General features: G+C 49.7%; 1 protein-coding gene across 6 annotated transcripts in view; it reads left to right on the plus strand.

Moving 5' to 3' along the window:
• TMEM63C (transmembrane protein 63C) overlaps window positions 1-22,785 on the plus strand; it is a 104,397-nt gene that overhangs the window by 59,206 nt on the left and 22,406 nt on the right. For 4 of the 6 annotated variants that reach the window (XM_010976440.3, XM_031454117.2, XM_010976439.3 and 1 more), the window contains exons 3-9: window positions 4,898-4,960; window positions 9,041-9,203; window positions 9,731-9,810; window positions 10,227-10,308; window positions 14,586-14,623; window positions 20,280-20,422; window positions 21,817-21,865. In XM_010976440.3, the coding sequence (XP_010974742.1) occupies window positions 9,054-9,203; window positions 9,731-9,810; window positions 10,227-10,308; window positions 14,586-14,623; window positions 20,280-20,422; window positions 21,817-21,865 (542 nt within the window). In that variant the 5' untranslated portion in view covers window positions 4,898-4,960; window positions 9,041-9,053. Of the gene's footprint in view, window positions 1-549; window positions 595-4,897; window positions 4,961-9,040; window positions 9,204-9,730; window positions 9,811-10,226; window positions 10,309-14,585; window positions 14,624-20,279; window positions 20,423-21,816; window positions 21,866-22,785 lie in introns of all 6 variants that reach the window. The other 2 variants (XM_031454116.2, XM_064486150.1) reach the window with 2 other exon arrangements.

Here is a 22,785-nt window from a genome sequence, read left to right on the forward strand (position 1 = left end):
GTCAAGGAGCCCACTGATTTGTCAAAGAACTGGCCACACTTGTGCATGGGAAACCAGGGGAAGAGTGCCAAGTGTTGATTGCAAAAGCAAGCTGTGTAAAGAGGGTGCAAACAAGGTATCATTTGGGCTTCTCATTGGAAGAAGTCTTTGAGCTGGACCCAAGGACTGTAATGCTGATGAGACCAAGGCCCCAGCCAAGCTCTGGAGGAAGTGGCTTAAGCTCAGTCAAGGTGAGGCAAGTAGCCCTAGGAGACATGTGGACAGGACAGAGAGAAGGCATGGTGACTCATGGAGAAATGGCCAGGCAGTTGACCTCTGGCATAAGGAGAAATGCAAGAGTTTGGGGATTCAAGTGAAGAGGTAGTATGGGCCTCTGTAGATCTTCAACTTTCTGCAGACTCAGAACAAGCTGGGAAGGGGAGAAGGGAGATCTCCTGAGAGAAGAATATAAGGACTAGTCTCATGAACTGTCCCACTGCAATAAAACTTAAGGGGCACTGAGCTACCATCCTTTATCCTAAAATCTTCTCATTTTCCCTTCTTTTTTAGGGGGAGTCAGAAAACTTTTTGGATCTTCAAGAACTCCTTATCTAGGTACAAATAACCCTAGAAATCTTAAGCTAGTGTTTCTCTCTCTTGGCTGCACATAAGAATTGACTGGAGATTCTCATTCCTAAAGTCTGGAGTGGGGCCTGAATCTCTGGATCTACTAAACAACTTTGAAGTGATTCCAGTGTACCTCACCCCCCAGGCTAAGTAGTCACTGATCCAAGCCTGAGAACGCTGAATAGGGAGCCAGAAAACCCAAGTTCTGATCCCAGATCCACCACCTTTCCCAGCCTTAGGTAAATCTTTTAGCCTGCTGGTGACCTAGTTTCTTCACATGTAAAGTTGGGCAAACCATCCTTAGCTGTGAAGATATAAGGAGACTCAAGGGCAATTTAGAGCAAGGAAGGGCTTCCTGACACTTAGCGGAAGATTCATGGCCAGCTGGCATGGCGGGTAGGGAAAGACATTAACCAGAACCCTCATTGCAGTAGCACCTGCTTCCCCTCCTCCCTGTCCCCCAGGATAACTGCCCCCTAGTGGTGAGAGTAAACCTGAGCATCTAAGCTTTTGTCCTGGAAAGAGTGGGCGTGGGGGCAGATCTGAGAGCAGAGAGTGTGGAAGAGGATATGAGGAAAGACCCAGAGAAGAAGGGGAAGGGGGAGGCGGTGCCCATGACCAGGAACTCCTTTTTATTTTTTGAGGTCCAGATCCATGAGAAATAATCTTTCATGCTGTTAACAAAAAGATAATGAATTATTGAAGAGACTGAGAAGGCCAGATGGCAGGTGGGGTGCAGGGCAGGTGCTGATTTTGTGCACAGGCTTGGGGGAGGGGGGAGGGGTGGATACCCACCCATAGCTTCTTCTCCTAGGATGCGGCTTATGGCTACAGCGATTTGCTTCTCCAAATCGAAATGCAGTCCCTGTGGACCAGTTCTTGAGACCTCTTGGGGATGGTGGAGCAGAGTCAGTCCTGGGCAGTGCCAGGAAATGCAGTCTGCGTGGCTGTCGGCTATGTCTCTGAGATAACTTGGAATCCTAGCTCCAGCCCTCAGAGACCTCCCACCAAAACCCCTTATCTTACAAACAGGAGGCCCAGAGAAGGGAAGGAACCTGCCCAAGGCCACACAGGTGGCCTGGAGCCCAGCCTTCCTGCGATCCCTCAGTTCTAGTGCTTTCCACTGCGCCACCCTGAGAGGCTTGGAAAGGTTCTATCCCTGGACTAAGGCTTAAGTGAGGTCATGCCCTCCCTCTGACCCCTGCCCAGCACTGCTAGCCCAGCAGAGGCCCAGAGGGTCCAGGAGGTAGCAGAGCAGAGGATTACAAACTGCCCAGGCTCAAGGGCCAGCTCTGTCACTTACCAGCACTGTGACCTTGGGCAAGTTATTTTACCTCTCTGAGCCTTAATTTTGTTTCATCTAGGGGTGATTCTAGTACCCTAGGGTACTTCTAAGGATTAAATAGCTAGTACTTCAATGGAAAGTCCTTACCCTATAGTAAATGCTCAACAACTGTTAGCTCTTAGTAAGACTGGTCCCTTCTAGGGCTTCTTGGACCACTCAAGCTCTGGGATTTGAGCTCCCCACACAAAGGACTTGGCCTTGAGGTGGCCAGCTCACCTGGAAGGAAAAGTGGGAAGCAAAATGCTTGCCTGGCTAGTTAGGACAGCAGTAGCTGAAACCAGGTCTGGTCTGGAAGCCTGGGAGTGAGCGATGTGCTAGAGAAGTAGTAAAGACAAAGTTAGTTCTTTTCAAAGCTTTTGCCCAGTAGCTGAGGAAAACTTTGCACAGGCCTAGGACTGCTGAGCCTCCAGTTTTTGCCACAGGAGTCAGGGAGAGCAGAAATGAGAGGGGAAGAAGGCCACACGCTCCCCCCTCAGATAAGATGTGCAACTGAGGGAATCTGAGAATCCTGACTTACCAATCCAGCCGCCAGCCTTAATACCATCTCTCACTGCCCCTCCTTGGACCAAAAAGCAAGGCTGACGCTTGCTTTTCATGAACAGGAAGAACAGAAGCAGCACTGCCTCCAGGCTGCAGTTTGAGGGTACTGTAAAGTCCTGCCCGTAGTCTGTGTCTCTCCTTCTGCCTGTTCAGAGCAGAATAGGGGGAAGGTGACTAGGAATGGTCCAGGCTGGGCCCCTCACTGCCATCTCACAAATAAGCTAGTGATGATGATGACAGTGCTGGCTAATTTTGAGCACATATATTTCCAAGCATCACGTGAAGGGCTTTATATGAATTATCTTACTTCATCTTCACAATAACCCTGTAAGACAGTACTGTTATTACACCCCATTTTCCAGATTTGTAAACTGAGGCTCAGAGAGGTAAAGTTACTGTCCATGGCCACACAGAAACCCAGTTTGGCTACAGAGAGCCTACTTCTCCCTGATGCCCTAAACAGCCTCCCTGTGCTCTGCTGTGAAATTCATTCCCAAAGAGAGGAGTTCTTTGATGCCTCCTGCATCAGGCAGGTTAGTGCCCCTGCTGTGTTCCTTCAGCACCCTCAGATTGCAAATTTTAGTACTTCCAGTGCTTATGCTCTGGTCCCTAGAAAGCTTTTCCATCCTCTTCTTCACACCCAAGAGCTAGCTCTACCTCCAGAAAGCTCTCCTTCCAGAAAGAAGGGAGGAGGAAGGTCCAGGCATGGTTTAGGGGTGAAGAGAAAAGGTTGGGCACTGCTCTGGGTTTCCATGGCAACAGCCTCCCTTATTACCGCTTCTGTCTGCTGCTGAGAAAGCTGAGGAGGGTGCTGAGGTGGCAGTTAGGCTGTCTTCTCTCTTTTCTTTCCTCACCTCCCCTTCAGGCTGGGCAGCCAGGTGAGCTGAAAGCCTGCACCTGACCCAACCTTGCTGGTTGGATTCTACCCCACTCCAAGGTTAGAGGCTGGGACCTTGTAGCTGGGGGTCCTCCAGGCAGAATGGCAGCCTGGGCCAGGCCTCCCAACAGCATTCCTCTCCCCAGATCCCAAAGGCTGTGAACTCCCTGAAGAGGACCTCATGTTTGTACTTCCAAGGGCTACATGGGGCCTGGCAAGAGTAGACACGCAATTAATTCTTGTTGAATGAATGAATGAACACATGAAAGAACAAACCAGGGATCCATCCTCCACTAAAGTCACAAATATTCATTTCACTTTCCCAAATCTCCATGCTTCATCTCCCATCTGGGTCTTTGCCCATACGGTTCCCTCTGCCCATGTTTCCCCGCTGTGCTGTGCTGATTCTGACCCTCACATCTCAGCTCAGAGGTCATTTCCCCACAGAAGGCTTCCCCGGGGCTATCAGAGTGTGTGCAGTGCAGCAGCGTGTGTCTGTGGGTCTCCTCAGTGAGCCTGGAGCTTCATGTGGGTGGGAACCAGGTCTGTCAGGGCCCTAGAGCCTGGCATGATGCCTGGCTCATGGTAAGTACTCATCCTTTTCTTTGTGGCAGGCAGACAGGCAGGCAGGCAGGAAGAAAGGAAAGAAGGAAGGAAGGAAGGAAAGAAGAAAGGAAGGAAGGAAGGAAGGAAGGAAGGAAGGAAGGAAGGAAGGAAGGAAGGAAGGAAGGAAGGAAGGAAGGAAGGAAGGAAGGAAGGAAGGAAACAAGGGAGGGAGGGAGGGAGGGAGGGGTGCTTTTGGAAAGAGAGAGAATGAGGGAGTAGGAGTTGAGGGGTGAAAAAGAGCAGCGTCCAGGACTCAAACCTTCTTAGAGCCAGATGGAAGCCAGAGCTCTTCACAGCCCCGGACCACCTCCTCTACCCTCATCATGCATAGTATTAACCAAATACTAACACCAGTCACAAGACCTTGCGGTTGTGCAGGTCTTGCTCACCAGTGCTTTCACATCCTTGGCCTGGCTCCAGTCCCCACACAGCCCTGAGATGGGCTTATAAACCGTTGCCCTCATTTTAAAGGTGCTGGATGACTGGATAGCCCCATGCCCAAAGATGAACTTAGATCTTTACCTCACACCATATGCAAAAATTAACTCAGAATCGATCGTTGACTTCAATATAAGAGCTAAAACTATAAGATTTTTAGAAGTAAACAGCAAAGAAAATCTCTTAAGACTTTGGGTTAGGCAAAGATTTCTTAGCTACAATACCAAAGCATGGTCCATAAAAGAAAATTTGATAAATTGGACTTTGTCAAAATTCATAACTTTGGCGCTTCAAAAGATACCAGCAAGAAAATGAAAAGACAAGCAACAGACTGGGAAAAACTATTTGTAAAACACGCGTGTGATAGAGGAAGAGCATCCAGAGCTTAAAGATGAGGAAAGGGGTCCTGAGGGATGATGCTGCCAGCAAAGATGGTCTGGCTTCCTAAGTCTCATGATCTCTCCACTGCATTTGTTCTTTTGCAGCAGCCCCGTAGCTGGGTGGGGCCTCCAGGCCTGACTGGGACCCTCACTGGAGAACCGACTCAGGTAGGAAAAGTCTCTCCAAGGCCTTCAGACTTACCAGATGTGCCTTCCTCCCTGTTTCCCACCTGCTTCCTCAACAAGGGCTCCCCCAAGTGGCCACCAGCAGAACTGTAGCTTTCTGCCACAGCCGACCCAGAGCTGAGACACCTGCCCCATCTGCCAGAGACCACAGGAATGCCATTGCTGCTACTCTTACTTTCTGGCAGAAGGCTTACTGCTAAAATATGCTGTGTTCAACATAAACTATTAGAAGTTTACATTTGGATAACGTGTTAGCATAAATGTGTTAACCAGCGACCTGCAGTAATAACACCATGGGCAGCCTAGACAGGGGACCAGAAAGTTAGGCAAGAGGCTCCTTGCTCTCGTTAGATGCTAATTCAGAGGGTAGGAGGGGAGTTTTGTGTTCTCCTTTTTTCTAGGACTAAACTCATTATGCCCTTTTCTCCTATTTTTGTGAGTTAGCACAAGGAATCCCAGACTCCCAGGGCACCTCCTGTCTCCTGTACTCCCATCCTTTACCTTTATTCTTTCTTCATCCTCATCACCCCACCTTCTCTAATACCTAGAACCATCCCATTCTGTCCCCTGGAACTCAATGTCCACTTTTCACTTTACAAGTATCTATATGATACTTCCTGTGTTCCAGGCATTTTTTCTCCTTGATTGACAAATCTTAATCCACATATTCCTCTTAACAGCACTGTGAAGTGGGTGCTAAATGATAGTGATAGCACAGATGAGTGAATGAGGCATGGATGAGTAGCTGGCTGCAGATCGCTCAGCAAGGAAGGGTGCCACGGAGCCCACAGTGCCCAGAAACACATCCAGATCCTCAGCGCCTCACCTTTTCACTGGGCATTGAAACCAAAGACTCCCCAGTACCCTTAGCTCCCTCTCAGGGAGTGGTTTCTGTTTCTCCCCCAACAATACTCATCTGGAGATGGGAGAGAAGTCTTTTTTGCTCTTTTTTGTAACTTTCAGGCTATTCTTCCTTCTTCCCTGCTGAAGCCCCCATCTTTAGCCAGTGGGTGTTAACCGAGACATCCTGCTCCCCCTCTGTTACAGGCATCTACTCCTCCCACCCCAGGTTGCACCCTTCCTTACTGGAAGAGTTCAGTTCCTGCCTTACTATCATGAAACCACTATTCTTGTCTTCACTCTTGCTGATTTCAGTATCCACATATCCACAGGGATGATCCCCCCAACACTCTGGCCCCTCAGTTCCGTAACACTACTCAGCCGCTCACTCCATGGTCGTGCCCCAGACCTTACCTCTACCAACAACTGCAGTCCCTTCTTACTCTCAGTGTCACCCAGCTCATTTTCCAACAGCCACTTCCCATCTGTCAGCTCACACCCACTAGGACTCAACAGTTCTACCCACTGGAGCTCCAGTAGCTTTCACTATTCCTCACCCTTCTCATGTGTCATTTCTCCCCTTCCCTGACTTAAATTCCAAGGCCAGTCATTAAAATGTCTCCCTTACGTATATCTTCAACCCTCTTGTTTCATTCTCATACTTGCTTGGGAAAACCTCTACCCTGGTTGAAACTATCTGACTCTTTCACACCTGTAACCACACAGATGAATACACTTGAGGGAAACGCACGATGAGTCTGGCTGCTCTTGTTGGAAATTCAAGACCGTGAACCTCAGTGGGCCCCTAGAGCTGCCCGTCAGTCCTACTGCATCCCCTAATCCATTCACTCCTGTAGACTTCTAGTTCTACTGCTTCCTGTTCTCAGACATCCCACACATGCCCACCACCAGCATCACACACTCACCTGAGACGTTGTTCCCTCTTCTACTGAGAAAATAGAGCCTGTAAGGAGAGCACGTCCATAATCTCCACCAGCACACCTGCCTCCCCTCCTGCTGCCATGGGTCAGCTCTCCAGCCCTCGGCTCTCGGCAAAGGCCAACTTCTCCACTTGTGCACTTGTCCCCAAGCCCTCCACATCCACATATTGCTCCAGTGGCTCCTCATCTCCTACACCACCAGATTTTTATTTTCTACCAGATCGTTCCCATCAGCATATCATGTGCTGCTATTTCTCTCTTTCTATCCACTTCCACCTCTCAATACTCTATGAAAGAGTTGTTGGTGCCCGCTGGCTCCCAGTCCTCTCCTCTCCTTCCCCCTGCAACTACTCCAGCCTGGCCACCAATCACCTCCACGCTGTTTCAACTATGGCTCATTCTCACTGTCCTCTTACTTGACCACATCAACACAACTGGTCCCTCCCTTCTGGAAACTTTTTCTTTACTTGGCTTCCTGGACAGCACTGTCTCCTGGTTCTTCCTTTCTCATTGTCTGCTCCTTTCAGTCACTTTTTGTTTCCTCCTCATCTTCCCAACTTCTATATTTTAAAGCATCCGAAGGCTCAGACCTCAAGCCTCACTCTACACTCACGCCTTTGGTGATCCAGTCCCATGCCTTGAACAGTCATCTCCATGCTGGCAACGCCCATTTTATGTCTCCAATTTCTCCTCTGAACTACAAACTCACACATCCAACGGCCTTCTTGACATCTCCACTCAGCATGTCTGAAACCCAGCTCCTGGTCCCCCCACCACCCTGCACTTCCTGTCCAGCACTTCCTGTCTTTTTCATCCAGTAACAGCACCTCCATTTTTCCAGTGGCTCAGTCCACAAGACTTAGTCATCCTGGGCGCCTCTCTTTCATACTCCCAATTCAATCTATCAGCAAATCTTGGCTCGTCCTTCAAAATATTTCCAAAATCTGATCACATCTCACCACCCTACTCCTTCCATCCTGGTCCAAGGTACTGTTATCTCTTGCCTGGCTTGCTACAAATTCCTCCTAATTGACCTCTCTGCTTACCCCCACCCCCATTTATTCTCAGTACGAGGGTTGAAGTGACCCCTTTTAAGTCTTGCATCATTTCAGGCCACTCCTTTGCTCAGGCATCATCCCCCATGTCCCTCACTCTCCCCGTCCAGCCACACCAGCCCATTAGCTCTTCCTCTGCTCCCAGCTGGCACACCCCCAACCCCAACCCCCGCCTTTTGCTCTGCCTGCAGCACCCTTCCCTCCAAGTCTTTCCTCAAATGTCATCCTCTCAGTAAGGCCTTCCCCAGTCACCCTCTTTGCAACCTTGATCTCACCCCAACCTGTGCACTGTTTCTCCCCACAGGAATCCCACGAGAGGGATTTTATTTGTCTTGTTCATGATGCACCACCATTAGTCTAGCACAAAGCAATTGTTCACCAAAATATTTGTTGAATTAAGCCTACTTTTCTTGAATGGAGGTGATGAATTTCTAGGATGAGATGCAGTCTTGAGCCAAAACGAATGATCTTTTAAAATCAGAGCAGCTTTGCATATAAGCCCCAGCAGCTGCCAGCCACCTCCAGTTTTCATTCTTATTATCCACATCTGAAGAACATGGGTGCCCGTGACTGTAAGCTCTGCATCTGAATCTCAGGCTTACTGCATTGGCTCACATCCCTGAGCTGGTGTTGATCTCCCTGATTCGAGTTCTAGGTAAAACAGGGATGTTTACTGAGTCGCTTCTGTGTGCCGGGCACTCTACATCCTGTCCTTACTTAGTCTTAGGAGCAATTGCCTTTCCTGGAAACTAGATCAGAGAATCATAAGATGTTAGAGATGATCATCAGTGGCCCTGTCTGCATGGGCATCCCATGAATGAGGTGGTTCCATCCTGTAAACGGAGAATTTCCTCTCTGAGATCTTTGTGAGTTTCGCTCATTTGTTCATACGAGAAAAGCTTCACAAAGGTAGAAGTAGAAAGAGCCATTGGCGTGTACATTTTACAACTCTTCATAAAGAGAGCAAGTACAAAATAAAGACTCTTCCAGGGAATCTGGGCTATTCTACCATCATGGCCCTGGGTTTGAGGAAATTGGTGTCTTACAGGACAGGGCTGTGTGCCATCTCATGGCTAACCGTCTTGCCTTGATCACTTACAAGCTGGCACTGGGCAGTGACTCTGACACTCACTCAATACACTCGTCCCAGCTTCCCGGCTGGCATGTTGCATAGCGTTGGGGTGGGGGGTCCTCATGTCTGACCTGGAGACACCTCTGTTCACCAGGGAGCCTCCCAGGATGGCTGTCTCACCAGGCAACCTGAATGTGGTGGCAAAGTCCCAGAACTTGTCGGCGGGCGACTGCTTCCAATCTCAGAGCACTGTCCTTCAGGGGCAGCCCTTTGGGGGTATCCCCACCGTGCTGTTCCTCAATGTCATCTTGTGGGTGGTAAGTTCTGGGCTCTGCAGTGGGCAGAGAGGGCTCACCTGGGGTGGATGGTCCAACTTTCACAAATGATACAACAGGGGCCCCAGTTGTCCATGGACGCCAGCCACAGTGATGGGAACTACCTGAATGTCAGTCCTGCCTAGGGTGGCTCAGGTAGGTGGGCCTTGGGGAAGAAGAGGCTGTAGGAATAGACAGAATCCCTGATTCTCTTCCATGAACCATTGTCCAAAGGTCCCCCTGGCCAGTGCCCTTGAGCCTCGGTTCTCTCCCCTTGCTGATTTCTTCCAGGAGTGGGCTTATCCAATAGTTCTAAACATGCCACCTTCATTCAACGAACTCAGCATCCACTCTGTACCAGGATGCTACTGGATACTGGGAATCTAGACTTTAAAAAGGCGTGACCCGACCCTGGCAGAGCGAGTCACCTAGGTGGGTGGGACAAGGTCTCCCCATGGGAATGCAGGGGTCAGTCGAGGGGAAGGCACCCATGAGCTCTCTTACCCCATCTCGCCTTTCCTGGCCTCTAGGTCATCGTTTTGGTTTACTCCTTCCTCCGGAAAGCGGCGTGGGACTATGGACGCCTGGCTCTGCTGATACACAATGACAGGTGAAGAGAGGCTGGGGGTCAGGAGTGAGCTACCTACTCCCTTGGGGATGTGCTGCCATGGCCAGAGCATGGCTCTGACCAGGTCCAAGCTGCACAGGTGTCTCGTCATTCTCATCTCTCACCCCTGCCCCTGCTCTGGCCTTCCCTGCACAGAGGTGACTTGCAGGGCAGCTGTCTCTGGGCACAAGGCCACTCTTTTCTCAGATCTCAGACTTTCTGGATCTCATGACTCCCAACATGTGTGGGGCACCTGTCTGTGCCCAGAGCTATGTGCTCTGCAAACAAGCTGAGGCATGTCTGCTCCTGGGCAGGAAGGGGCCACAGCCCTCGGCCCAGGGAGTGGGAGAGTCAGCAAGGCAGCCACCAAAGGACTTTCTCTCCTTTTCCACCTCCCCACCACCCTTCCTGGCCGGCAGCCTGACCTCACTGATCTATGGGGAACAGAGCGAGAAGACGTCTCCCTCAGATGTTTCCCTGGAGATGGAACACAAGGACAAGGTGAGTGCCAGGCTGGGCCTGGTGGGGGCGGGTGGGGTCCTGGCTCTGGGGAGGCAGGCCTGGCAGGTGCAGGAAGGAGCAGTCTCGTCAACAGGGGCTTGGCAGTCAGCCACACCAACCACTTACAGCACCGCAAACTTGGACAAATGCCCTAGCCTTGCCAAGCCTATTTCCCCATCAGAAATATCGAGGTAGTAACCCTACCTACATCCTAGGGTGCCATGTAAGTGTTTGCAAATTCTAAAATTTAAAAGGGATTTTTAAAAATCAATTTTTCTACTCTTCCCGAATTTCCAATTCTTCTCATAGCACCAGTCCTGCCCCAAGCCCCCACTCTGAGCCAAGAACTCACACAGAAGATTCCAGATGTGGGGCAGGAATCCCCTCACGCTCCAGCCACCCAGCTCTGCTGATGGAGCCCTCTTCTCCCCCTTTCTCTTCCTGTCGAATGCCAGTCCTCCAGCCAGTTGCTATGGAGCAGCTGCCGCGGGCCAGCCACTGGCTGGGGACTGGGCACCAGACAGTGAGCCAGGTGGACCAGTCCTGCCTCATGACACCTTCTTCCTGGTGAGAGACACCCAGACAGGTGCATACAGGGCCGTGAAGGGAAAAGGGAGCGGGGAGGGCCCTCCACAGGGATGGAGTGGAGCTGCAGCGTTATAGACAGTGGTCAGGTGGTCTTGGCCTCTCCCCCCCCACAAGGGCCTGTCTCCCTCTGTCCCCCCACAGTAAACTCCAGAAAGAGAGGTCTGGCTTGCCATCTCCATCTCTTCATCTCCCTCTCACTTATCAACCCTCGCACTTACCAACCCTCGCACATGTAGCTACTACCTACCCAAACTGCCCCAAAGTCACCCACAAAATCCACCAAAATCTACAAAATCCTATCTTATCTCATCTGATCTCTCAGAAACACCTGAGCCTGTGGACCAGCACTTCCAGTTGCTTCCATGCCATCCCACTCTCTGGGTTTTCCTTCTGTCCCTCTGTCTGAGCCTCCCCCACACCGGAAGTTCCCCCAGCCCATCCCAGACCTGCCCTTTCTCGCCCTCCACTCTCTCCCAGGCAATGTCCTCCACACTCCTGACTTCAACTGCCACCTCTACATGGCTCCCTCCTAAATTCCTCTCTCCAGCTAATCTTCCTCTGGGCTCCAGCCCCATTTATCCAATGGCCTTCAGAATATCTCCATGTGGATATTATAAGGGCATTTCAGACTCAATATGTCCAAAATACGCCATGATCTCCCTCCACGTCCATCCGTCCCTGAATCCCTGGTCACAGACTCTTCCCACCATCCACCCAGGGACATGAGCCTGGCTCTTGCCCAGGCCTCGGGCGTGACCCGTCCATTACCAAGTTGTGTTGCTTTTAGCTTCCCAGTTTTGTTTCTCTCCACCTCTCCCACCATCCCCCAGTCCAGGCCTCCATCAGTCTCTTGCTTGGATGATTGTGGTAGCCTCTAACTGATCTCTTTAGGTCCACACCTGCACTCTACTCCATCCAGAGCGATCTCTGTGAACAGGGACATACATCAGTATAAGCTTTCCATGGCTTCCTAATGCTGTTGGAATCAATTGCCGCTGCCTTGACAGGGTCTCATGGTTTGGCCCCTTGCTTGCCTGTCCAGTCTATCTTTCTCCTCCCAACTCTCTCACCCCCTGCCACACTGGCCAGCTTTTAGATCCTCAAAAGTGCCACCTCCTTCTCTCCCCAGGGCCTTTCACCTGCTTTTCCCTCTCCCTCTTCCCCACTGACCCCTCTCAGGCTAACACACCAACCCTTTGTTCAGATTTCAGCTCAAGTACCATTTCCCCAGGGAGCTCTGTCCACCCCATCTGGGTCCATATCTTTTGTTATATACTCCTGGAAAATGCATTCCCGTTCTTCAGTGCCCTTAACCCAGTCTGTGATGATTCCTCATCTACGCAGTCAGTCTAGAGTGTGCACTTCCCCTAGTGGGAGCAGGTGCTCTGCTGGTCTTACCCACTACTGTCCCAGCACCCAGCCCAGCCTGTTGTGTGATTAGTATCTGATACATATGTGTGGGATGCGATGAGTAAGTAGAGCCTTATGCCTTCCATTATCATCCCTCCAAGAGACCTGGTCCCTTTTCTTGTCAAGATCTGCTGCAGACCAGGTCAGGAGCCTCAGGCAGGTTCATGTCTTGGAGATTTCCTCCACAGAATAAGGACAGTAGCACCTACCCGGCAAGGCAGTTCTCAAGTTTATCTTTAGAAACATCACTTTGACTTTGTGGCGGGGAGGGGGTGGGGGGTTCTGTACAATGACAAAAAGATCATTTAATTTTAAAAATATCCAAGAGATAAATCATCATGGCAACAGTGGGACAGTCAAACAGAAGAGGGTAGAAATTAGACATGGAGGGAGAGTGTGGCCAGGTGGGCCCCTCAGTGCCCTTGACAGGATGGTGAGGCCTCAGCCAGGCTGAGTGGTGTTGGGGAAGCAAACGGGTCTCCCCACAGGGCCTGGAGCAAGTCAGGGCAGGTGCGGTGGGAGAGGGGAGGATGGGGCTACTGAGGTCGGTGCAGTGAACTGACCACTGCCACTCGGTCTTGTCGGCTAAGCTGGCTCCTGGGAGCTTGTGGCCATTTCCTTGGGGTGGGGAGAAGAGAGAAAGTGCGTCTGCTTCTCAGGCCCGCTGTTCAGCTGCTAAGTTTTCTGAGTGTTTTATGCCTTTCAGAGCTACGATATAGGTGCAGGGGAGTGTGTGTGTGTGTGTGTGTGTGTATGTGAGAGAGAGAGAGAAATGAGTCCACACATGCTCACTCACACGTCTGTGTGTGACCATGTGGTTTTCATGGGTACATAGGCCACACTTGTACTCACAACCTCTGCCCTTTCACCGGTGGTCCTCTGCTCTGCATAACCACTAGGGCTGGTCATCAAACCTGCTTGCTCCCCTAGTAAATCACGCCCTTGGCCCAGAGGTGGGCAGCAGAGAAAGATTCTCCATTTTGGGGAAGGGTGGCCAGACTCTCAGCCCCACCCTTGTCCAGCAGTTCACCCCTCCCTGGGAACTTCCTGGTCACTGCTGCCACCGTCTTGCTATTTCCCTTCATTGCTCTGCCCTATACCTGGGCATCTATCCTGATTTTAGTTCTCTAGGGCATAGCTGGGCGAATGGATCCCCCCAGAGCTGGACACTTCCTGACAGGATTCCCACTGTCAATCCACCCAACACAGGCAGGGAGACTCAGAAGGTGGGCCTTATACCATAGGGAGCTAGGGACTTCTTTCTGTTCCGTGTTTACCTGCCCCTCATGGCTTCCTTTTGACAAATACCCCTTCCTCATTTCATGTGGTTCCAGAGAACTGACAACTAGGTGGCCTTGCCAGGTTCACTGATGTGCTTGTGACCCAAATAGGGCCAATCAAGAGCTGCAAACTTTTCCAAGACTTTGCTAAACCCTCTGGGATTCCAGAAAGAAGCATGCACCAGGGTAACTTAACCAGCTGCCACATCTGGCAGCTTTTAGGGCCGTGGCCCCTGCCCACCTTATGCACATGGTTCCCAAGCTGACTCCCTCTCTTGGCCCTCCCAGCCCCTGGCCAAGGCCACCTTTTCCCATGACCTCGAAACTCAAGACAGCAAGACCCTGAAAGACAGGACCCTCAGATGCTGGAGAAGAAATCCAGCTCAAACTAGCTTTATAGCAAAAGGGTAATATGTGGTTCGAGTGTGGGGAAATCCAAGAGAAGCAGCTGCTTCAGGTACAGCTGGATCTAGAAGTCCCACATTGCTACCAGGACCCCTCTCTGGTCCTCTCTCACCTGAGCGGGCTTTTTTTTTCAGACAAGCTCCTGCATATGGCATCGGACTCACCAAGCCACTCCAGGCTGCGTAGTGTTGACCAGGGTGCAAGAGCTCTCCAACACCTGTTTCAACCCCTTAAGAGAATTTTGATTGGCCCTACCTGGGTCATGCTCCTGTTGGTCCACTGACCACTGGTGGCAGACAACTACTTGGATGGCCCACTGGGCCACAAGCCTGGAGAAGGGGCATTTCCCAGAAGGAAGGAGGAACAGATGGAAAGGAACTGACATCCACCCCAGAGTCCCTTCTCTCCCTCCAGGCCAAGGCCCACACTCTAAGCCCCCATTTCCTGTAACGAATGCTTGATTTCTGAAAAGACATCTCGCTTAGCATCGATTCCAGTCCAGCCCTCTTCCAAGACCCAGGCTCTTTCTCTCGTCTCTTGCCTGGGAAGGACAGGGCACTGGATTTTCTCACCCTTTCTCTCCTTTCCCCCCAGGGCTTCTATTCCTGGTTCTTCAACACCATCACCATGAAGTAAGTGCCTGAGCTCATGACAGCTGTAAGTGGGGCCTTATTTAGGGAAGGGTGGGGGTGGGGTCTCCTGCTCTACGTGACTGGGCCCTGGGCCTGAGTTCTGTGCCCCACCTGCCATCCCCTACTCCCCGCTGCCCACCGCAGCCCAGCCCAGGCAAAGGACACTATCCAGGGTTCCAGCTGGTAAAATGGGAACTGGACACTGCATGGCCTGCTTTCCCTCTGCCACAGTTTCAGGAAAGGACTGCTTTCACGTGCTTGTAAAAATGCTTTTATGAACTCCACACCAGGAAAAAGAAATCCTTCCCACGTGCTATCTGCTTTGTTTCTGTGAACGTGGTCCCTTAGATTTGCCAAGATGGAAAAAGCAAAAACCACTGGGCAGAAGGGCAGGCTTCCTCTCTCAGCCTCAGCGCCCTTTACCCAGCGCCTTCTAGACGTCTTTAGTGTCAGACCCCACTTGGCAAGGAGACAGACCCCAAGTCACCTGTTGTCTCCTGATTCCCTTAGACCAACCAGATGCCTCTCCAGAGCACTTATCGAGTTCCATGCCTCCACTGCATGTGTGTACACATGTGCACACGTGCATACACGCTTACACACGTGCCCACAGCTCTGCCTTCACCTCGGAGCCCTGTACGTTTGCGGGCTCTCCCTAAATATCCCATCCCGCCGGCTCTGCCTATCCTTCATACTGCCTCCAGGGCCTGTACCTTCTGGTGATGCCTGCCTTAGGGGTGGCCTCACTGTGCCTCAGAGGCTGCCTGCACCCAGGACTTGACAGGACCTGCTCACTTGCTTCTTTGCAAAGGCGCATAGGGCTTCATCCTTCATATGCCTCCACACCCATCATTCAAGGGCATCGCTGGGAGCATTCATACATTTTCCCAAGACCCCATCCCACCCTCGTGAGCCACACCAAGACACCTCTCTTTCCCCAGACCTGCTGAAGGGCCTGGGACCCTGTGGGGGCACAGAGCACCACGACTGGACTTTGGGAATCCAGAGCTGGGCTTGGGACTGGGAGCCTCTGGTGCTTGAGCCCCAACCCACTGATGGAGGACTCCCCATGGCCTTGGCCTCCAGTCTTCCTTCATCATTCACCAGAGTCCCCAGGAAGTGATACAGCTAGTTTGTGTGTGGTTTGGGAATCAGCCACACGTGAGGGGAACAGAGGAGAGACTTTTATTTCTTGGCATCTTCTTTGGTTTTGCTTTGCTTTGTTAATTCTTAAAACATGCACGAGCTTTCATAAATACATTTTCATTAAGAGAAACATAAAAGTTCATCTCCAGTCTTTCACACCCCTCTTCATCACCTCCCTCCCCCGGAAGCAATTCTTGTCATCGGTTTCAAGGGAATTTTGTTTTTTTCCTTTTGACAAGCATTTGCTATTTTTGCATTTTAAAAATAACCAATAACATGTATGAATATTTGGAGCTTGTGACCCTGGGAGGCTGCACATGCTAACTGTAGGTTCCAGGGTTTAGCCAATTCATCAGTGATGGGCAGGGGTGTGATGGCAAATTAGCCAGCCCTTTGCATGAGAAAGAGGGCAGGAAAGCTGGGATGAGTGGGCCTACCCGAGCTGGGCACATCCTCAGGTCTGGTAGAAAACTGCCCTTAGGATAGTTTGAGGCTGACTTTCTGGATCTTCTCCACTGTCTGCTGACACATAAATGGGTATAAACAGGGCAGGAAATAAAGTGTTTATGTTGCAGGGGAGTAGGGTACATGCAAAACATAACAAAACTTCATGTGGTAGGTGTCTCTGTGGTGTGTGTGCCTGTGAGTACAAAATGAAAGGTGCAGGTCTCTGCGTTGGTGCAAATCTGTGTGTGCAGCTGTTCATGTGTGCATACCTGGCCCTGCAGGTCAGTAGGAGGTCAGTGTGCACAGCTGTGTGTCTGTGTGAGAGTCCTCGTCCCCCCACCGGTACCCCACCCAAAGGACCCTCCACTGGGGACGCATCATCTGAGAAGGGTGTTGACTGTGCATTGTGCACCCTTCGAAAACAGTGTCTAGGAGATAGCCTAATACATTTACTGAGTGGGAGCGTGGAAGCCAGAATCCCAGTGCACAAAGCCCACACAGTCTAGTTGGAAAAGCGAAGGTTACCAAGACACACTACACATAATTCATAATAGAGAAAGCATAACCACTGTGCAGAGGGCCTTTGGGAGAATGAGAAATTAATTCCAATTAAGGGGTTCAGAAGAAGTGTAGTTTCAGACGAGGCCTTGAAGAATGGGAAGAATTTCAACTATTGTGATGCAGGGGGTCCAGCAGAAATTAAAGTCTGCGTGAGCCAATACTGGGGGCAGAGATGGGCAGGGAGTATCCAGAAATGGTAAATCTTCTGGTATGGCTAGAAGCAAGAGTACCTAGCGAAAGAGGGGATAAAAGATTGGGCTGGAAGGATCAGCAGGGATCTTGACTACCATACTGAGAATCTTGGCTTTTGATCTAGAGGCAGCAGAGAGCCAATTACTGCTTTTGAGCAGGAAACTCCGGATGATGTCTGCTTGTAGGCAGGAGTATGGAGCGGGGGTGGATGGCAGTTGGAAGAGTCCAAGGGCAATGTGAGCAGCTAGAAGACTCTTCCAGTACCCAGGTGAGAGGTGGTGGTGACCAGGGAAACAGTGGGGAGGAGACATGGGGAGGGAGATTATTGGTCACAGTCAGTGAGTCCTGGTTTCCACCTGGCTTCCACCTGGTTAGGAAAGAGGAAGAGAACGAGGTCTGGTTTCTGGGGAGGGCGGTAATACCACTAATTGGGAGCTGAGATGTGTCGAGTTGCGGAATTGATGAGGTGGGGCCAGGGCAAACATGTGAGTTGACCAGCAAGCTACTGAAAAACAGGATTAAACGTAGGGGAAAGGTCAGAGGTGGAGATTTAGACTTGGGATATGGGTACACAGAGGTCGTAGTTAGTCCTAGAAGCAGATGGGTCACCCAGAAGGGGGCAAAATCAAAAAAGGCCCAAGGGAGAGAGTGGTTGGGGCAGGTGGAAGAGGCAACAACCTCTAGGGCACTGGCTCACTGAAGCCAGGCAGGCGCAAGGTTCCAGACAGGATGCGGCCAGCAGCCTCCAACCCGCTGAGGTTGAGTAGAATGAGAGCTGAGGAGATGTCATCAACTTTGGGGATTTGGGTCTCCATTGGGTGGGCAGTTCCAGGATAAGGAGATGTCCAAGAAGTAGAGGCAGAGAAAGGAAGCCACCTTTTTCAGGAAGTGAGTGGGAGCCACGAAGTAAAGATAGTGGATGGAGCTTGAGGGAAAACCAGTGAAGGAACAGATGCTTGAGGAATCTCTTGGGCTTGTTTCAAGAGTAACAAATGAGCACTTGAACCTGGCTGTAGTTTAAAGGGAAGTGTGGGTGGCTGTAGAGAGAGGTGGATGTTAATTTAAAGATGAGAGAGAGGGCCGACAAATACAGCAAGTCTCCAGAAAGTGGTAGAGGAGAAGAAGAGATTAGAGCGGAGATGAGAATTAACTGTGAGGAGGAGATAGGGTGATGCCTGGAACATCACGGGGGCAGCACTTTAGAGTGGTGCAAAAAGGACAGAATTGAGTAGAGGAATATAGACAGACTCAAAAACTCAGGCTTCCCTTGGAACTGTAAGACCGGCTGCTGAACATAACCTGGGCTTCAGGAGCAGCTGGAACAAGGGCCCCAGTGGGGGGAGCAGGAATTACCAGCCCAGAAAGGAAATTCTTGTGTTCTCGGTCCCATGTAGCCCTCTGCTTGCTCCACCAGACCGAAGGCTCTCACCTGGGCTCAGGCACACCATTTCTGTCAAGTGAGCGGATCTGGGCACCCTAAGCCTGCAGCAGGGCGCTCCCCTATTCTTCCTTCTCACCAGTTCTCATCCATCCCATTCTTAGGATTTAATTCTCAAGTCCAGAGCAGGAAGTATTTTAACTGCTTGAAGCTGAAAAAATAAAATAAAATAAAAATAATAAAAATAAAAAATCAAGAGCTCTAAATAATTCCCTAAATGGTGATAGTGAAAGCCTTAAAGATATGCTCTTTATAGTATTGTTGAAAAATAAATCTGAATCCTGGACTGGATGCTAGAAGTTGCATATAACCTTCAAATCTGATCAGAGCCCAAGGGTGAGTAAACCATGGCATGTCCACCAGTGGAGGGGGGTGCACAGCTTGGTGCTGGGTGTGAACCAATAATCCACAAACAGAGGCCACTATTATTACTATTATCAATGGTGGTAAAATAATCACCATTATTATTGCGCAGCTGTGAAAACATTTAGACAAAAAGGTAAAACAATCGCAAGAGTTTTAAGATTAAATGCCAAGCAAAAGAGCAATACATCAACTGCTGTTTATACTACAGTCACTAAATTAAACCAGCACTACAGTAAGAAACTAAAGGAAATTGACCAAAATGCTTAATAGCCATTGTCTTAGGTTTGATGAGACTGTAGGTGAATGATTTTCTTCTTTTGTATTTTCCAAAGTTTCGATAATAAGCATATGTTGCTTTTAATTTTTTTAATTGAAGTATAACACACATACAGAAAAGTGCACAAAAAATAATTGTCACAATAATACATAATCACAAAGCAAAGCCTAGACAACCACCATCCTGATAAAAAATTAGAACATTGCCAAGGCCCCAGAAGCCCTCCTCCTGCTCCGTCCCAGTCCCCTATTACCTGCCCCCTCTCCAAAGGTAACCAGTATCCTGACTTACAACTCTACAGTTCAATAATGCCTATTTTTGAACTTTGTATATAAAATCATATGGTATGTGTTGTCTGTGCCTGGCATCTCTCACCCAGCGTTGTGTTTGTGAGGTTCACCTACAGTCATCCATTTTTATCCCTCTCTATAGTATTTCATTGCATATATAATGTGATCTATATCTCACTATATACATACTTTTTTTAACTACATATGTATCTCAATTCTTGTGTCCGTTTCACCTTTGATAGACATTTAGGTTGTTTCCAGTTTGGGCAGTTACAAATAATGCATCTGTACATGTCTCTCCATGCTCATGTGCACGTATTTCTGCTGAGTATAAACCTAGGAGTGGAAGTGCTAGGTCATAGGGTGTGCTTACATTCAATTTGTAGAGATAATGTCAACTGTTATCCAAAGTGGCTGTGCCAGAGTGTGTACCCATGAGTGTGTGAGAGCTCCCCACACCCCACGCCCTCACTAACACTTTATCACCAACGTGTTCCTCACTGACTTTCTAACTTTGGCCAGTCTGGCAGTGTGGAGTGATATTTCATTGTGGTTTTAAGTATTCCTTTTTAATTTAAGGAACAACTTTTCGAAAAATAGGATGAATCTTGATATCACTAATGGTTTGACCAGTGTCTGCACCATAGTAAACATCAAAATGTTTGAAGAAGCTATAAAAGATGAAATAAATGTATGATTTAAGAATGCTCCTGAATTTCCAAAGGCATATCTATAGCAGAGCTTCTATCTTTGATATGCCCGTGAAATTCAGTGAAACACATTTTAGGCATAACAGAAGTTTTGAGAAGGGTGACATTTCTGAAAATAAAACTCAAGGCAGTGTGGTAATCTTCTCTCCCTTTCTTCTTATCTCCCTCCAATTTGAGTTGTGGCCATACTGGCTCCTGAGAAATGTCCTTGTCCCTGTGTCTCTTCCAGGAATGAAGATCTGATTAGCAAGTGTGGAGACGATGCCCGTATCTACATCATGTTCCAGTATCATCTCATAATCTTTGTGCTCATCCTCTGCATCCCCTCCTTGGGCATCATTTTGCCCATCAACTACACTGGAGACGTTCTGGGTAGGCAGAGCGCAGCGGGCCCTTTGCCTGGCCCACTAGACATAAGACACAGCCTGGTAGATGAGACAGAGCTCAGATCTTGGGCATCTAGAAATCTAAATTTGAATTCCACTTCTCAAAATTAGTTATGTGACCTTAGGCAACCTGTGCTTCAGTTCTCTCACATGGAGACCAGAGATGATAACTCCTTTGATACAAACTTGGCCCAGGGCCTGGCACATAGAAGGCATATAGTAGTAATTCAGTCTGAAACTGAATGTTTATTCGTGACCCAACACTGCACCTGGCCAGGTGTTCATGGAAGCCTTTTTTATGACATGTGACCCACTGCAAAGATCCCTGGATCTGATCTCTCTGTACCCCTCTGAAGGATGTAGCACCTAAGTGCAGAATTGCTCATAGAGAGTGTATCGGTCCTATAATGGGGTAAATTTTGACAAAATAATATGGTGGGTGAGGACTTGGCCTTCAAAGACAGAAAAGTATTGGTTCCCCAACTTTTATCCACATCTGCTTCCCAGAAAATTATTTACTTATTATTGTCTTACACAATGTCTTCAGGCCTCGGTTTCCTCACCCGTCACAGGGATTGGGAGATAATGCATGTCAAGGGCTTGCAACAGTGCCAAGTGGGTGCTCAGTGAATAACAGTCAGTATTTCATTAGGAACTATGAACACAGAGCTGTATTAAAGCCGTGCAACCAGGTGGTGTAAGATAGCACCTTAACCGGCAGCCAGTTGTACCCTGACTTCTCAGGTTTCTACCTGTTTCTCCTTGGCCAGAGGTACACCTCAGTTAACTCAAGGTAGCACCCAGTGCTCATGCTGCCAAACACCACTACAAGGGTAAATAACTACTGAGTCTTGTCTTCCCAGGTTCTCATCCTATGAGCTAGTGTCTTGGCAATGATAGTATGATGCAGGCTCTATAAACATATTTCATAAAACTTGGAGATGTCTAACCAACAAATATACCTAGCCAGAAGGATTTACTCTATCAGAATGAGGCATCAACACATTTTTGGGAGTTCTGGGTTCTTGTGATTGTTGCCAGTGGTAACAACATTGCTAATTTCATCATTCCACTCCTGGTGTGGCTGCCAGTTTCCTTCAACAAGCATTTACCAATGGCGGTTATGTGCCAGTTGTGCACTGAGGATGCCACACCAAGACTCGATCTCACTTCACAGCCGAGGACCCCCAATCAGCAGTCCCAAGGAAGAGAGGAGGCCTTTGCTGGGGCTTTGGGGAAGTTGGGGACCATCTCTGGGGAACTAGAACAGGACTTAGGCAAGCATCTCTAAACCTCAGGCATTCACTCAGGAACCCAGAAGTCTGGTATCCAACCAGTCAAGGAGCCAGGTTTGAGGTCAGCAACTTTCTTCTCTTTCAGATCAGAACAGTCACTTTGGTCGGACCACCATTGTCAATGTCTCCACAGAGTAGGTACCTGATCCTCTTACCTCCCATTCTACTGGCTGGGTGGGGGATGGGAGGAGGGGTGTCGGTGGGGAAAGTGGGTCCAATATGTGGATCCAAAATAGGGGTACCATTTTGCTGATAAGAAAGGCCTGGTTTCCTTGGGAACTCAGGTCCCAAGTGGGATGCCAGAAGTTGCATTCTCTTGGTGAGGCAGTATTCTTGGTGCCTCAGTGTCCCCCATCTCTGTAATGGGTGGAACTACCTAAACCAGTCACTCCTGAAGACTTACTTGGAAAGGTGGTCCTGTTTGCTTAGCATGTCCAGCTACCAACAAGCAGAAGCACTGTAGCAAGTAGAGGTTTAAGGTATTGCTTCCCTGCCCACAAAATACTTTAGATCAACCTTCATGTAATTGAGCAAAACATAGACCTATTCCCACAGCAGCGAGCCTGAGGAACCACAGGAACTGGGTTCATGCCCTGGCTCTGCCTTTAGTCGACCCTGGGTCTGGGGCAACACACTCTCTCTCTCTGAGCTTCGTCCCTAGTCCATGGTTGGGGAGGAGCTGTTGGACTTGATTGCTAAGCCCCCTCCAGCCCTCGTGGTCTGGGAACCCATGGATTTTAACATCAGCAAACCCAATTCATGGCCAGATCAACCTGCACTGAGCCAGATATGGCCCTGCTGGCCTGCTCTGAGAAAACAGCCCCACTAGGTCTCCTGGCCAGGCTTGGCTGACTGCCTGACAAAGCTGAAGTGGCACTTCCAGCAGGTGTGAGTCGGGGTTTGCACACTCCTGCCCCACCTCCCCTTGCCCCACCCCTGATCCTCTGCCCCTGCATCCTGGCAAACTCCAAATCCATCAAACTCAAATCAGCAGAATGGGGTCAGACATCCTCTCAGCTCCCTTTTCAACGCACTCCTCCCCGGGTGCCGCCAA

The sequence above is a fragment of the Camelus dromedarius genome, chromosome 5 (genome assembly GCF_036321535.1).
Source record: "Camelus dromedarius isolate mCamDro1 chromosome 5, mCamDro1.pat, whole genome shotgun sequence".
NCBI lineage: Eukaryota > Metazoa > Chordata > Mammalia > Artiodactyla > Camelidae > Camelus > Camelus dromedarius.